Source organism: Pristiophorus japonicus, chromosome 7 (genome assembly GCF_044704955.1).
Source record: "Pristiophorus japonicus isolate sPriJap1 chromosome 7, sPriJap1.hap1, whole genome shotgun sequence".
NCBI classification, from domain to species: domain Eukaryota; kingdom Metazoa; phylum Chordata; class Chondrichthyes; family Pristiophoridae; genus Pristiophorus; species Pristiophorus japonicus.
In genome coordinates this window covers 103,127,197-103,142,579 of record NC_091983.1, presented here as the reverse complement: position 1 = coordinate 103,142,579, position 15,383 = coordinate 103,127,197, and the positions used below count along the sequence as shown (strand labels likewise).

At 41.6% G+C, this 15,383-nt stretch overlaps 1 protein-coding gene across 1 annotated transcript in view; it reads left to right on the top strand.

Moving 5' to 3' along the window:
- LOC139267220 (protein downstream neighbor of Son-like) overlaps positions 1 to 15,383 on the top strand; it is a 39,991-nt gene that overhangs the window by 11,903 nt on the left and 12,705 nt on the right. The window contains exons 2-3 of the mRNA XM_070885187.1: positions 7,974 to 8,446; positions 13,457 to 13,648. Of these exons, the coding sequence (XP_070741288.1) occupies positions 7,974 to 8,446; positions 13,457 to 13,648 (665 nt within the window). The remainder of the gene's footprint in view (positions 1 to 7,973; positions 8,447 to 13,456; positions 13,649 to 15,383) is intronic.

Genomic DNA, 15,383 nt, shown 5'->3' with positions numbered 1-15,383 from the left:
CCACCTTCTCGAGGGCAATTCAGGATGCACAATAAATGCTGGCCTTGTCAGCAACATCCACATCCTGGAATGAATTTTAAAAAACTATAGTGAATTTGGAGAGTATCAGTCCAGTTTCACAGCACAAAACTGCCAATATTGTGGAACTAGATTCACAGTTATTCAGAGGCTGGAACGATGACTGGTTTTGGAAATGAAAATATCACACTAGTGCAAGAGAAGCATTCCTATGAGCATCTTGGTACTGAGGTATATTGTTGGAGGAATGTACTCTGAACCTGTTCCAAATTATGTCTGACTTGGAAAAGCGCTCACCTGTACAATTACAAGTTTTTGATCTTCCAAACTTAGGTTGTGTTGGAAAAGAACATTTTGAGCCATGTAAGTCTGCTTACCTTCTAGGATGCAGTGGTAACAGGTGCTCTCTTGAGCAGTATGAGTGTCTTACTTTAATGGGAGTTGACTAACACTGTCCTATATCTACTTGTACGATAGCATAACCTGGGATGTAATAATAGCATTCTCTGGATTGGATACTCGTGTCTTTCGCATGTGAATTTTTTTAATATCTCCGAACTGAGCAAATACTTGGTGAGCCGATACAATATGAATCATTAATTTGCTTTGTTACACAATAAGGCGAACACCGAGAGCAACCATTATGATGAAATTCACTTTGTTCAATTGATAAAACTTGCCTTTGTGCTGTTGAGCATACTATATAATATCCCACTTTAACGGGCCATCTTATTTAACTCAAACCGAGTAACTCTTCTGCATTCAGTCCGACAGCTCACAGAACGTCCTCTCCTTGCCATCTCCTGTCTGACTGCCTCCGCAGCAAGCTGATTTCAAAAGCCAGACTGTCTTGTTTTAGTGCCAGTCTCACCTTATTTCTGGCTGTTCTCACCCAGAAAGAGATCAAAAACTTTCTAACACAGTGGGTGTGGGGCATTTATTGATTACTGAGACAAGCTAACAAATTGTTAATTATTTGCAGTCCATGAGGAAACAACATCTAAGCTAGCTCATTAGCAGCTTAATTACTTGCCATCTCAGACCCCCACCCAGTTCCTTTATTTTCACGAAAATACTATGCTTTACAACACAATATTTAAAGTAACTTTTTTTCCAAATCTTTTTTATGGAAAAATAGTCAAGAGATCGTGAAATGTGCCGAAGGCCGAGACAAAGCCTAAGGTTAAAGGTCTGTCACTGGTGCTGATGACAGCAAGTATTGATGATAATATGCTTCTTGTACAATACTCTTCATTTAACACTATCAAAAGTACCATTCCTCCTTATGGCATATTGGTGCCAATGGTGTTTAATGACCCTTGTAGGAGTAGTCATTTATAGTGATTCTACTGTCCCTTTATGGTTACTGTTCGCATAATTTTAAGTAAGACATCATTTAGAGCTGTTCTTATTTCTAGTCATTCTAAAAATACAGTTTCTTGCAGAGTGAAAACGTACCCATCCCGTTGATGCACTGTTTGATGTGCATGACTGAAGCTGAAGCTAGTCAGTTCTGAATGAATGCTTTCTCCAGCCAATCTCTATACCATCAGGCTATAAATAGGATTAACACTGCAGGTATAAAGACAGGTTTTATATGTAAATTCTTACCCCATATTAGGCTATTTTCATGTCATACCACAAGTGGCACTGAGGATATGTTTGACAAGTAGAAGATAGTAATTTTGTATGATAGCCCACTTGTGATCAGGCTACTATATATCCTCATGTATAAATACATTTCGATCACTATATGGGAGTTCAAATGGGAGTGGGGAGAGGAGTGTCTAAGACTGCTTATACCCATATCATTTGGGTGGATGGTCTGTAACTCACTCTTGGGGAACGCACACACCTGCTTCTGACCTAGGCCTGCTTGCCTGTCTGCTTTGGAGTTATCAGTGCCAGCCTTTCAGCATCTGGACTGCTCTCTGTGTGTAGAGGCAGTAGTGCATGATGGAACAGTCACCATATTAAACTTAAAGTTAGTATTCTACGGGAAAGTGTGGTGATTGATCAGGCAGTTCCCCACAGAGTGGGACATTTGAATGAATGCTGACTGCTCCACATGCTGCTCATGTGTATAAGCACAATCCAAAAGCAGAAAACTGTGTGGAGGAAAGAGAGTTGTTTGCGAATGAGGCATGGGAGACCAGATACTGGAGCGTGAGGCGAGGAGTTGGAGAGAAGTAAATGCAAGACTGTATAACACGCTACTTTGTCAGGCCAATCTTAGTTTTAATTTTCGTGACCATAATGCTGTTTTGCTTGAGCTAAGACGAGCTGGGACCTGCCTAAAATTGACCCCAAATTGCACATTCTATGGGCCCAATCCTGGCCATGACTTGAATCAATTTTTTTGGAGTAAGTTGTTTTTTCTGGTGTAAGTTTAAAAAAATTCAATTTTCCACAAAAAATTTGCTCCAGAGTAAGTCAGTTAGGTACGATTTTTTTTTAAGGTCATTTTTTTTTCAAAAGGGGGCGTTCCCACACCAGTTTTGGCCATTTATGCCACTTTGGCCAGCAAAAACTGACTCCAAATCCACTTAGGTCAGCGTATGTGGCCAGCTCTGAAAAATCTTGCGGGCAGTGACGAAAAAGCAGCACACATTCAGCAGACATTAGGGAAGGGAACTGGATAGGATCTCAACAAATAAGCACCAAACATTGCAAGGAAAAGCTCAAACAATTAAAATACTAATAAAAATGAAGTAAATCCTACTGGAGAAATGCAAACTGCTGGCCGCGATGTCACCCAGGGAGTGGGGGGGGGTAAGGCAGAGAGACGCTCTTTTTCTCTCTCTTTCTCTTCCCCCCCCCCCCCCCCGCCACATACACTCCTCCCCCTCCCCAGTCAAAAGTCAGCACAGCCACTAAATAAAAAATAAAAATGAAGTCCTATCTGCCCGGGAACTCAGCCGGTCGGTACGGGAGTCCACTCGGCCGGGGATAGGGTGCGGCGAGATCGGGCGTCCCCTCGGCCTGGGATAGGGGCTGCGAGCATTGGGTCCTGCTCATGGCCCACAGGACGCGCTGGGAGGGGGCAGGAGCATGCATGCAGGTGCCGGCAGTGCTTTCTGCGCTGGCCTGTTGCTCCGCCCCCTCCCTTCAGTTTCCACGCCACGACTCCGGGGACTCTGAAGAGCGGCCAGGATGGGGCCCCTTTTTCCTGGCGCCCTTTCCAGCACGCAAAGTCGGTGCGCCTCAGGTTAGTACGCCGAAAAAACGGCTTGGGCAATGTTGGGTCCATTGAACCTTAAATTATAGAACCAGATTGAATTTGGAAGCATGCAAGTAGATCAAGATTGGCTTGATTAAGATCTGGAAAGGACTCCAGAACTCCTCCATACACACATTTCTCTACTTTTCATTCATATAAAATATATAGACATTGGTCCCATTATCCAAAGTTGATTATGTATTATGATTAATGTCTGATGATTTTAATGCAAAATTATTAAGGGAGAGCTGGCATGTACACATTCTAAAGTAGTTTCAACAGTAGTGTGTGAGGCATTTGAGTTATGTATAATCTGTATTGTTACAAAATATATTAGTCTATTTTTTTCCGTCAATGTTTTCCTTCTCTTCTCCAGCAGGTATTGACTTGTGCTAGATATGCTTCCATGGATGTCAGCTGCCCTCTTGCCAAACCAAAGTGGCTATTCTTCACGTGAGCTTTGATGATGAATTGCCAGCCTGCAATTTGACCATGGGGGAGGGGGAGTCATAACTAAACTCAATCCTGACTTCACCCCATGTGCGTGCGTGCGTGTGTGTGCGCGCGTGCACACGCACACACGCACACACACACACACACACACACACACACGGGCATTTTACAGTAGGAGCTTCTAAATAACATTCAGGAGCTGAGATCCTGGTTGACTTCCCCCTCTCCAAAGCCCACACATGCTGAAGACAATTGCAGCATCTCACTACTTTCCTGCCTGAGATCAACTGACTCAGTGCAGATCAGTAAATGAACTGGGCAGTACCTTTATAACTGAGCCTTCAGGGCAGCCTCTTTCAGCTTTTGACGTTACACATTTGGCCCAAAAAGCAGTGAAAAGATTTTGATGTGTATCGTTACACTATTAAAAGCAGATATCCCAGTTACAGTGATCAGAGTTAGGGTCGTGTCATTTTCCCAGTAATAACTTTAATTGTGGAGCACCAGCTGGTTTTCTGTGTGAACAAAAATCAGTCCTTTATTTTAAAACCATTATTTTTCTGTTGTATTATTTTAATATATATTTTTTAATTGAAGTGCTCATTGTGGTAATCATTTTAATTTAATCGCTGCAGCAAAAGTTCAATATATTTATGTAGCTAAAGCTACATATAAATTTCAGGTTCTGTGTACACCTATACCTTTTGAGACACAGTTACCACTGTTAAGTGGACAAGAATAAGTTGACAATAATTTATTTTCACTTTATCCTGTCATTACCACTGAGGAGAGGACTCTTGATCTTTGAGGTTTCTTATTGGAGACAGAGCAATATCAGTAACTGGATTCATTTCAATGTGACTCAAAGTATCTGTTCTAAATTAATTGTTTTCCTCTAAAATAAATTCACATTTGGAGAATTATTAGACTTTCAATGTACCTACATTCCTGGAGCAGTGCTACAACCTGCAGTTGAGAGTAGTCACATTAAACCATTTAGGGTATATTATGAATAATCTTTAATTTGAATTAAATACAATGCAATGCTTTGTGACATAAATATAAAAATACATCACATTGTTATCCAATTATCAGACATAAATAACTTTTTCCCGATTAAAATTCTAAAGCCCTGGTGTTTACAGAGACCCAGGTTCGAATTACAATCTTGACAGCTATTTGAATCTGGGTGTAAAATATGTGTTGGCTGAGTTCCTCGGAAGAAGGAAAACATTACTCTGGGGCAAGCAGTGTAACGAGTTGTGCTCCTCACAGGAGCACAACTCGTGCTACCCTGTATCAACCAGTGTTGATGGCAACCGTGAAGTGCCCAGACCATCTGCTTGACATAAGAACATGAGAATTAGGAACAGGAGTAGGCCATCTAGCCCCTCGAGCCTGCTCCACCATTCAAAAAGATCATGGCTGATCTGGCCGTGGACTCGGCTCCACTTACCCGCCCGCTCCCTGTAACCTTTAATTCCCTTATTGGTTAAAAATCTATCTATCTGTGATTTGAATACATTCAATGAGCTAGCCTCAACTGCTTCCTTGAGCAGAGAATTCCACAGATTCACGACCCTCTGGGAGAAGAAATTCCTTCTCAACTCGGTTTTAAATTGGCTCCCCCGTATTTTGAGGCTGTGCCCCCTAGTTCTAGTCTTCCCAACCAGTGGAAACAACCTCTCTGCCTCTATCTTATCTATCCCTTTCATTATTTTAAATGTTTCAATAAGATCACCCCTCATCCTTCTGAACTCCAACGAGTAAAGACCCAGTCTACTTAATCTATCATCATAAGGTAGCCCCCTCATATCCGGAATCAGCCTAGTGAATCGTCTCTACCCCCTCCAAAGCTAGTATATCTTTCCTTAAGTAAGGTGACCAAAACTGCATGTAGTACTCCAGGTGCGGCCTCACCAATACCCTGTACAGTTGCAGCAGGACCTCCCTGCTTTTGTACTCCATCCCTCTCGCAATGAAGGCCAACATTCCATTCGCCTTCCTGATGACCTGCTGCACCTGCAAACTAACTTTTTGGAATTCATGCACAAGGAACCCCAGGTCCCTCTGCATCTCAGCATGTTGTAATTTCTCCCCATTCAAATAATATTCCCTCTTACTGTTTTTTTTTCCAAGGTGGATGACCTCACATTTTCCGACATTGTATTTCATCTGCCAAACCTTAGCCCATTCGCTTAACCTATCTAAATCTCTTTGCAGCCTCTCTGTGTCCTCTACACAACCCGCTTTCCCACTAATCTTTGTGTCATCTGCAAATGTTGTTACACTACACTCTGTCCCCTCTTAGAGGTCATCTATGTATATTGTAAACAGTTGTGATCCCAGCACCAATCCATGTGGCACACCACTAACCACCGATTTCCAACCCGAAAAGGACCCATTTATCCCGACGCTCTGCTTTCTGTTAGCCAGTCAATTCTCGATCCATGCTAATACATTTCCTCTGACTCCGCATACCTTTATCTTCTGCAGTAACCTTTTGTGTGGCATCTTATTGAATGACTTTTGGAAATCTAAATACACCACACCCATCAGTACACCTCTATCCACCATGCTCGTTATATCCTCAAAGAATTCCAGTAAATTAGTTAAACATGATTTCCCCTTCATGAATCCATGTTGTGTCTGCTTGATTGCACTATTTCTATCTAGATGTCCCGCTATTTCTTCCTTAATGATAGCTTCAAGCATTTTCCCCGCTACAGATGTTAAACTAACCAGCCTATAGTTATCTGCCTTTTGTCTGCCCCCTTTTTTAAACAGAGGCGTTGCATTAGCTGCTTTCCAATCCGCTGGTACCTCCCCAGAGTCCAGAAAATTTTGGTAGATTATAACGAATGCATCTGCTATAACTTCCGCCATCTCTTTTAATACCCTGAGATGCATTTCATCAGGACCAGGGGACTTGTTTACCTTGAGTCCCATTAGCCTGTCCAGCACTACCTCCCTAGTGATAGCGGATGACACTAAGTTGGGTGGCAGTGTGAGCTGCGAGGAGGATACTATTAGGCTGCAGAGTGACTTGGATAGGTTAGGTGAGTGGGCAAATGCATGGCAGATGAAGTATAATGTGGATAAATGTGAGGTTATCCACTTTGGTGGTAAAAACAGAGAGACAGACTATTATCTGAATGGTGACAGATTAGGAAAAGGGAAGGTGCAACGAGACCTGGGTGTCATGGTACATCAGTCATTGAAGGTTAGCAAGCAGGTACAGCAGGCGGTTAAGAAAGCAAATGGAATGTTGGCCTTCATAGCGAGGGGATTTGAATACAGGGGCAGGGAGGTGTTGCTACAGTTGTACAGGGCCTTGGTGAGGCCACACCTGGAGTATTGTGTACAGTTTTGGTCTCCTAACTTGAGGAAGGACATTCTTGCTATTGAGGGAGTGCAGCGAAGATTCACCAGACTGATTCCCGGAATGGCGGGACTGACCTATCAAGAAAGACTGGATCAACTGGGCTTGTATTCACTGGAGTTCAGAAGAATGAGAGGGGACCTCATGGAAACGTTTAAAATTCTGACGGGTTTAGACAGGTTCGATGCAGGAAGAATGTTCCCAATGTTGGGGAAGTCCAGAACCAGGGGTCACAGTCTAAGGATAAGGGGTAAACCATTTAGGACCGAGATGAGGAGAAACTTCTTCACCCAGAGAGTGGTGAACCTGTGGAATTCTCTACCACAGAAAGTAGTTGAGGCAAATTCACTAAATATATTCAAAAGGGAGTTAGATGAGGTCCTTACTACTAGGGGGATCAAGGGGTATGGCGAGAAAGCAGGAATGGGGTACTGAAGTTTCATGTTCAGCCATGAACTCATTGAATGGCGGTGCAGGCTAGAAGGGCTGAATGGCCTGCTCCTGCACCTATTTTCTATGTTTTCCAGGTCCTCCCTTCCCACATTCCCGTGACCAGCAATTTTTGGCATGGTTTTTGTGTCTTCCACTGTGAAGACAGAAGCAAAATAATTGTTTAAGGAAACAGCCATTTCCACATTTCCCATTATTAAATCCCCCTTCTCATCTTCTAAGGGACCAACATTTACTTTACTTGACGAAGGACATGGAAAGCTTCAAAATAAGGATAGAACTATTAACATTTTCAGATAGATAATGAAAAGACTGCTCTGTACAGTAAGGACTTAAATTGCAGCTTGGTTATTTGACCATTTTTTCTATGGCTTTTCTTAATATTAAATTTCACACCTTTGCTGATGGGTCTAAAATGTAAAATCAGCACCTTTTCTTCTTTTTCTTCAGGCCAGCTGTCACATGGCGGAAACCAGTTTAACTATCCTCAGAATGTCTTGGCATTTCACAAGAGGGCAAAACAAAAGTATGGCCATAGACAACAAAAGGATCTTCCAAAAAGAACCAGAGTTGCTTTTGCTGTGCCTGCAGTTCAAGAGGAAGGATCAGTTGTCGCATCGTTATCACTGAATCATCAAGAGGGTGATGATGAAAAAGCACGGTTTGAGGCTGCACAGACTCTGCTGGATATCTTCAAAGTTAATTCGGGCTGCGAAGGTGTTCAGATGACCACTGTGTGTGAGGCACTACAGCAAATAAATGAGAAACTGAATACAGAGATTGCTGGTTTGAAAGATGAACATCGGTATCTAAAGGCAGAATATAATCAAATCAGTGGGGAGCTGAAGAGATTTAAAGAGGGTGAACCCAAATGTTGCAGTCAATGTCCAATTTATTCAACATCACCATGGCTACAGTCCAAAGTAAGTTCTGAACTTACAAATGTGGTTTGCAATGTCAAATACATTTTATTTCAGTTTACTCACTTTATTAAGAAATGAATTTACTTTAATGTTTATTAAATGTAGCTTTGGCTGGTGCTAATGATTTAAGGTCTTCATATGAAAGAACCATATGAGCAATTGTGGCTTTATTGACTATTTTAATAGCTTGCGTAACCTATATATTGCACTATGAATATCTATTCAGAAAGCATTCTGGCTATGAGACTGATTATCAACCAGTAGTTACTGATCCCATTTTGCCCCACAGTTTCTTGTTAATCGAACCAAGCTGTTTTCTCTTAGACATGATTTCTTGTTCATGCTTATTCATTTTTATGTTGGTCTTGAAGGTTTAAGAAGATTGGGTGGGTTACTGTTAATAATAAAGTCAGGAAGTCACCAAGGCAGCAAGAAACAGAAACAAGAGTGATCGATATAAGATTGTTGACGAGCAAACACAGGACAAGTGTACTGAGCAAATGGAGAGAAATCACAGGCTAAGTATTAATGTAGAACTATTTAGTGAGGAGCAATAGTGAAACTGTTAAGTCAGACCATAGTATGGACGTGATGAGCACTAAATGAGATCAGGTACAGCAGAAAACCCCCAAATATATTACAGAAAAAATGACAAATAAAAAGCAATAAAATGATCTGCACTTCATGTACCAGCTGACATAGCTGACTGATAAATAATGGTTTTACTGTAAAGCTCAGTAGAGGACAAGTTTATAAATAAAATATAGGAGCTGTTTGACTTTAATAAACCAAAGTGCTGTAAGACTCAGTGCTGTCTAGTTTTCGTGCTCCATTGGGATCCCTCTTCCTTGCGTAATTGGAACACAATCATCGTGAAAGTGAATGACTTCTAGGCTTGAAGAGGAGAGCTTCACTTGTCATGCTGCCTTTGCTGTTATAGTACCATGACCATTTATCTAGTGGTGTAGGTGGAGAACACATCTTAAATCGCCCTGGCTGCGCTACTATACAGGATGAAGGATCTCTGTGCAGGCCTGCTCAAATGCATATTGAGTGCAATTTACTGACATTTGCAGTGCTGGTGTCTTTTCTTAATATGCAAAAGAGCTGTAAGCTTCCAGGACAATCAGCTGTTTACAGTCAATACAAAGTCGGTCGCCTGCTGTACCACCATATTTTTTTAAATTGTGTCGTGCTGGTTGTTGCAAGACTAAACATGGGCAAAACTTGCCTTGTTTTTTGTCTATATTTTAAAAGTTAGATTGGTACTTGATGGTACAGAGCAGATAACATGATGGCAGTCACTCGATGAATTGGAGGTGTCAATGCCAGCATACAAGCTGTGTGCGAGGCTCATGAGGCCGCTGAATTTCATTTAAATGAAACACCTGCTCCCTAACGTGGCTGGGCTGGCGAGAAGTACCAGCACTGCACATGGACTCGTTATCAACCCCTAAATATATTGTATCATTGATCATTTTATTTTCATGGTAGTTATTCCTGGACTAATCATTCTGGTGCTAAGAGGGCAAGCAACCTGCTGACAGACCTACACTAATGCTGGCTGCTTGGAATTGTGATTTACTCCCCAGGCTGCTCCACCTTGTCATTGTTTTATTTTCTGTCTTCCTGTTGGGAGACACTGCAAGTTCTGTTCATGGTTTCCCACTTTGGTGTGGCTCAGATCAGGAGCCAAATGGATTGGTGGAATTGAACCTTCGTCCTCCCACACTGGATGTTCAGTTCCACAAGCTTTTAACTATGCTTGGTTCTTTTCCAAGAATGCAAGTTAGTCCTGTGAGGATTTCTTTTACTTTCTCCAGTGAAACCAAAATAACTCGAGCTGTTCCTGTATATCACTGTCATAGTTTTATTTTCAATTTTATCTCATCCTCTGCTGGAGGTGCTGATTCTTCCTGTTTTAGCAACTTGGATTCCAAGTAATAATTATCTGGTGTTTGTCTACATAATAACAGTGACTGTGCTTAAAAAAAAAAGTCATTGGTTGTAAAGCATTTTGGGACTTCCTGAGGATGTGATACAAGACTATAAATGCAAGTTATTTATTTTTCATAGAATCCTGGAATAATGCAGCACAGAAGGAGGCCATTTGGCCTACCTTTGAAAGAACTATCCAATTAGTCCCACTCCCCACTCTTTTCCCTATAGCCCTGCAAACTTTTCCTTCTCAAGTATTTATCCAATTCCCTTATCAATTCCACATCCACCACCCTTTCAGGTAGTGCATTCCAGACCATTACAACACGCTGCGTAAAATAATTTCACCTCATCTCCTTTGCCAATTATCTTAAATCTGTGTCGTCCTCCTAGTGTAAAGTTTCTCCTTATTTATTCTATCAAACTCTGTATAATTTTAAACACATCTATTACATCTCCTTTTACACTTCTCTGCTCCAAGGAGAACACCCTCTCCAGTGCCTTGAAATCCTTCCTAATGTGTTGTGCCCAGAATTGGACACACTATTCCAGCTGAGGCCTAACCAGTTATATGTAAAGATTTAGCATAACTTCCTTGCTTTTGTACTTTCTGCTTCTATTTATAAAGCCAACGATCCCATATGCATTAATTTTTCTCATTTGGCCTCTGTGAAGCACCTTGGAACTTTTTTTCTGTGTTATTAAAAGAGTTCTATAAATGTAGTTATTGTTGATAATGGAAGTGGAGGTGGGTGAAACACTTCTGTACTTTGGGTCCTCAAGCGTGACGTTAATGGGCTTGGAGGCCTGAGGGCCACTCGCTCATGCCTGCGATTGGGAAGTATTTGGAGCATGTGCACAACTATCATTGTGGAATGGTACTTAATGCCGATGAGGGGATTTCCATAATGCAGTTCCAAGGCTTGACCAGTGCCCATCTAAAACTGACTTTGCAAGGGGATGGAGGTGGGGAGTGGGGTGAGGTGCTGTTTCATTTGGTTGGGTTCTTATAAGAAGATAAGAAATAGGAACAAGAGTAAGCCATACGGCCCCCCGAGCCTGCTCCGCCATTCAATAAAGATCATGGCTGATCTGATCATGGACTCGGCTCCACTTCCCCACCCGTTCCCCATAACCCCTTATCCCCTTTATCGTTTGAGAACCTATCTATTTCTGTCTTAAATTTGTTCAATGTCCAAGCTTCCACAGCTCTCTGAGGCAGCGAATTCCACAGATTTACAACCCTCTGAGAGAAGAAATTTCTCCTCATCTCTGTTTTAAAAGGGCGGCCCTTTATTCTAAGATTGTGCCCTCTAGTTCTAGTCTCCCCCATCACTGGAAACATCCTCTCTGCATCCACCTTGTCAAGCTCCCTCATAATCTTTGACGTTTCGATAAGATCACCTCTCATTCTTCTGAATTCCAATAAGTCGAGGCCCAACCTACTCAACCTTTCCTCATAAGTCAACCCCCTCATCCCCGGAATCAACCTTGTGAACCTTCTCTGAACTGCCTTCAAAGCAAGTATATCCTTTCGTAAATATGGAAACCAAAACTGCACGCAGTATTCCAGGTGTGGCCTCACCAATACCTTGTATAGCTGTAGTAAGACTTCCCTGCTTTTATACTCCATCTCCTATGCAGTAAAGGCCAAGATACCATTGGCCTTCCTGATCACTTGCTGTACCTGCATACTATCCTTTTGTGTTTCATGAACAAGTACCCCCAGGTCCCGCTGTACTGCGGCACTTTGCAATCTTTCTCCATTTAAATAATAACTTGCTCTTTGATTTTTTTTTTCTGCCAAAGTGCATGACCTCACACTTTCCAACATTATACTCCATCTGTCAAATTTTTGCCCACTCACAGCCTATGTCCTTTTGCAGATTTTTTGTGTCCTCCTCACACATTGCATTTCCTCCCATCTTTGTATCGTCAGCAAACTTGGCTACGTTACACTCAGTCTCTTCTTATTAAAGGTACATTGCTCTTCAGCATCTCATCTGTTTCGGAGAGAAATCCAAGCTCCATTCTCAGCAGTTGTAGGGGCCCTTAAGCAGACCCTCTGGCCAGTAAGTCACAAATTTTCATTCGCTCTTAGATCGCCTCCTCTTGGTGGCCACCTAGAGGAAAGGATTAATCATACCATTAGCAGTAATACTTTGAACCATTGCAGTGTGTTGGGCAGCTGTGAATACACATTTATGTTTGCGTGTGAGAGAGTGTCGAGCAGGAGCTGTGTCAAAATATGTAAATGAGCTGATTCTACATTGTGGTTACCCCGCAGTGGCACCAGGAGTCTGTTATCTGCCCTCTTGTTTACAGTCTGTGACTTGCCTTGCAAGATGATAACATTTTGAATGTCCAGATATTTTTATGATACACTATGGCCTTGAAAATCAACGGGCTTTTGATTCCGGCATAAGCACTGACCTGCTGGGAACTACCATTACTGACCCAGCTGGAGTATCAGAGGGAACTTCTCTCATCTCCATATTTGTGTTGGGTGTCCACACAACTATAAGGAAATGGAGAGGCTTTTCCACCAGTCTGGCTGAATTGAAACCCAGATTTCAGAATAAATAGAACTATGTTGAAAACCACTTCACTGACCTATCCACTCTTTTTAAAATTAAATTTTAATCATCATTACAAAGAAAGAAAGACTTGCATTTATATAGCGCCTTTCATGACCACCAGACGTCTCAAAATGCTTTACAGTCAATGAAGTATTTTTTGAAGTGTAGTCACTGTTGTAATATAGGAAACATGGCAGCCAATTTGCGCACAGCAAGCTCCCACAAACAGCAATGTAATAAGATAATGACCAGATAATCTGTTTTTGTTATGTTGATTGAAGGATAAACGTACAGGATATCATTTTTGGAATAATTGGCTATGAATAAATAGTTTTTATTCAAAATGCAATAATGGTAGAAATTCTGATTGCCAACATAAACTGGTCCATGCCTTCAAGAAAATAGTATGAGTGTGGTAAATGTCGAGATACGATCTTTGCTGATCGTATAAAGTCTTGCATCACAACTTTTAAAAATGTTTTTAATTTCTTAGGCATCGGTTGAAAGTAACCCAGTTCAGCCTAGTATTTACTCAGACTGCTATACTGACTGGAGTATAAAGACAAGGGTCTTGATTACCTCACCTACTCCATTTTCCTGGGCAAAATCAAGTACCAAATGGTCATCGGGAACGGGATCCATTCACGGAACTACAATAATACCTAATGAACTTCACATTAAACAGGTGAGGCAATTTTTAAAAACTACTTGTTATTCTTTATGGGTGGCACCAGTCACTATATTCTAAGCTAACCTGCTCATTTTGTTTCTGACTTGTTTTGTTACTAAGAATCACAATATGAACATAATGTGAGAAGGTAGTAAAGAGAACAGCTCCCTCCCTCCCTACCACCGTCCCCCGTCCCCCCCCCCCCCTCTTGAATAGCCTTCTGCTTCAAGTATAAAGAAATCCTTCCACGGAAGCATTCTCTAAAATACAAATGTTTAAAAATCTTCCTTGTAGGAAGCATTACTATTATCAGCATGTTAGTTTTCCAGTCAACAGAGATCTGCCATTTCAGGCTTTCCTTCTCTCTGTTAGTTTTATCTATGAGGCAGATGGTGAGCACTTTTCCCTAGAGTCTCAAGGATTGGTTTTCATGCTAGTCCTGGATACTGATTGGGAGCAGGTACTGAGTTTGCCAGTTTGGTGACTCCTGGAACTGGGATGGAAGATTCTAATAATCACTGTGCTTCGCTTCTGAGTTTCATCCAGCTCAAGGTTTTCTTAGCTTAGAATCATTTCCCTTATTATGCTCTCCTGATTCGGGACAAAGAACTTTCCAATTTCTCCATCGGTTTACCTTCATGATTTAAAAACTTTTTTCACTCTTCAATCAATCATAGTCATTGTTCATTAAGAAAATATTTAGTTTCTTTAGCATCTCTGTATTGTGCTATACTTGTTGCCTTTCTTTGGATTTTTTTTGTAAGTATGTTGAACAAATTGTAAAATAGAGCAATATTTTTTTCCATTAAGGAAACAAAATATTTAAAATAAATTGAAATCTATTGGTCTTTTGCACTGTTGGGAGAGGAACATGGTTGGAACATTCTTGTCCTGGGAGGGCTAATGGAACCGTTACATTTTTTAAGTGTACAAATTCCCTGTGCTGTAGTCTTTCTTTACTCCCTGTGCAGCAAGCTGGGTTGTGCTTTCCCTGTGGTTGTGAAGTCAGGTAGGTGATCTGCTTCAAGGGTTCTGTCGGTGCTGCTCTTCAGTCTGCCTTATATCTCAGATGACTATTTCAAGTTTTCTTATGAATTATTCTTAATTTGCTACAATTGTTTACAACCTGAATTTTTTGTGATACTCTGGGCTACAAATTCGAGGGCTTTAGGCCACCCGCTACCAGCAAAAAAATAGCAAAAAGAGAGCGGCTGCCACTCTTTCGCCAGCTGGTGGCGGGTCCCACGCGTCCTCCATTTTCACAGACCCAGTAGTGCTTGCCAGTAAGATTCATCGCACTGAAAATTAAAATGAGGGAGAGGTGCCATCAGTCGGTGTGGAACACCAACTTAATGTCACCACAGCGAACTTGGACTTTTATGCTGAGTTCTAACCTCGCCATGTAAACCTAGGGTGCAGCAGACTGACAGAAGCACTGTCAGCACCTCTTAAAGGGCAACACCCATCTTTTAGGTAAGTTTGCATTTAAGCTTTTGGACTGGGTTTTTTGATTTTGATTTGGGACTTCTTTTTAATAATTTTTTTTAATGGCATAAGGGCTGAAAACTGCTTTTTTTCACTTCAAATTTATTTTTTGTTGAGAAGGCATTGACCCATTAATTTCCCACAATGCCTAGCAAACTCTTGCCTCGCTTCCAGGGGTGGTTGGAAGCTGGAACGCCGCTTGTGGATGAGAACTTCGACTCCCATGCCTGCACTAATGCCACCAGCAGGGCATTACATGGTAAGT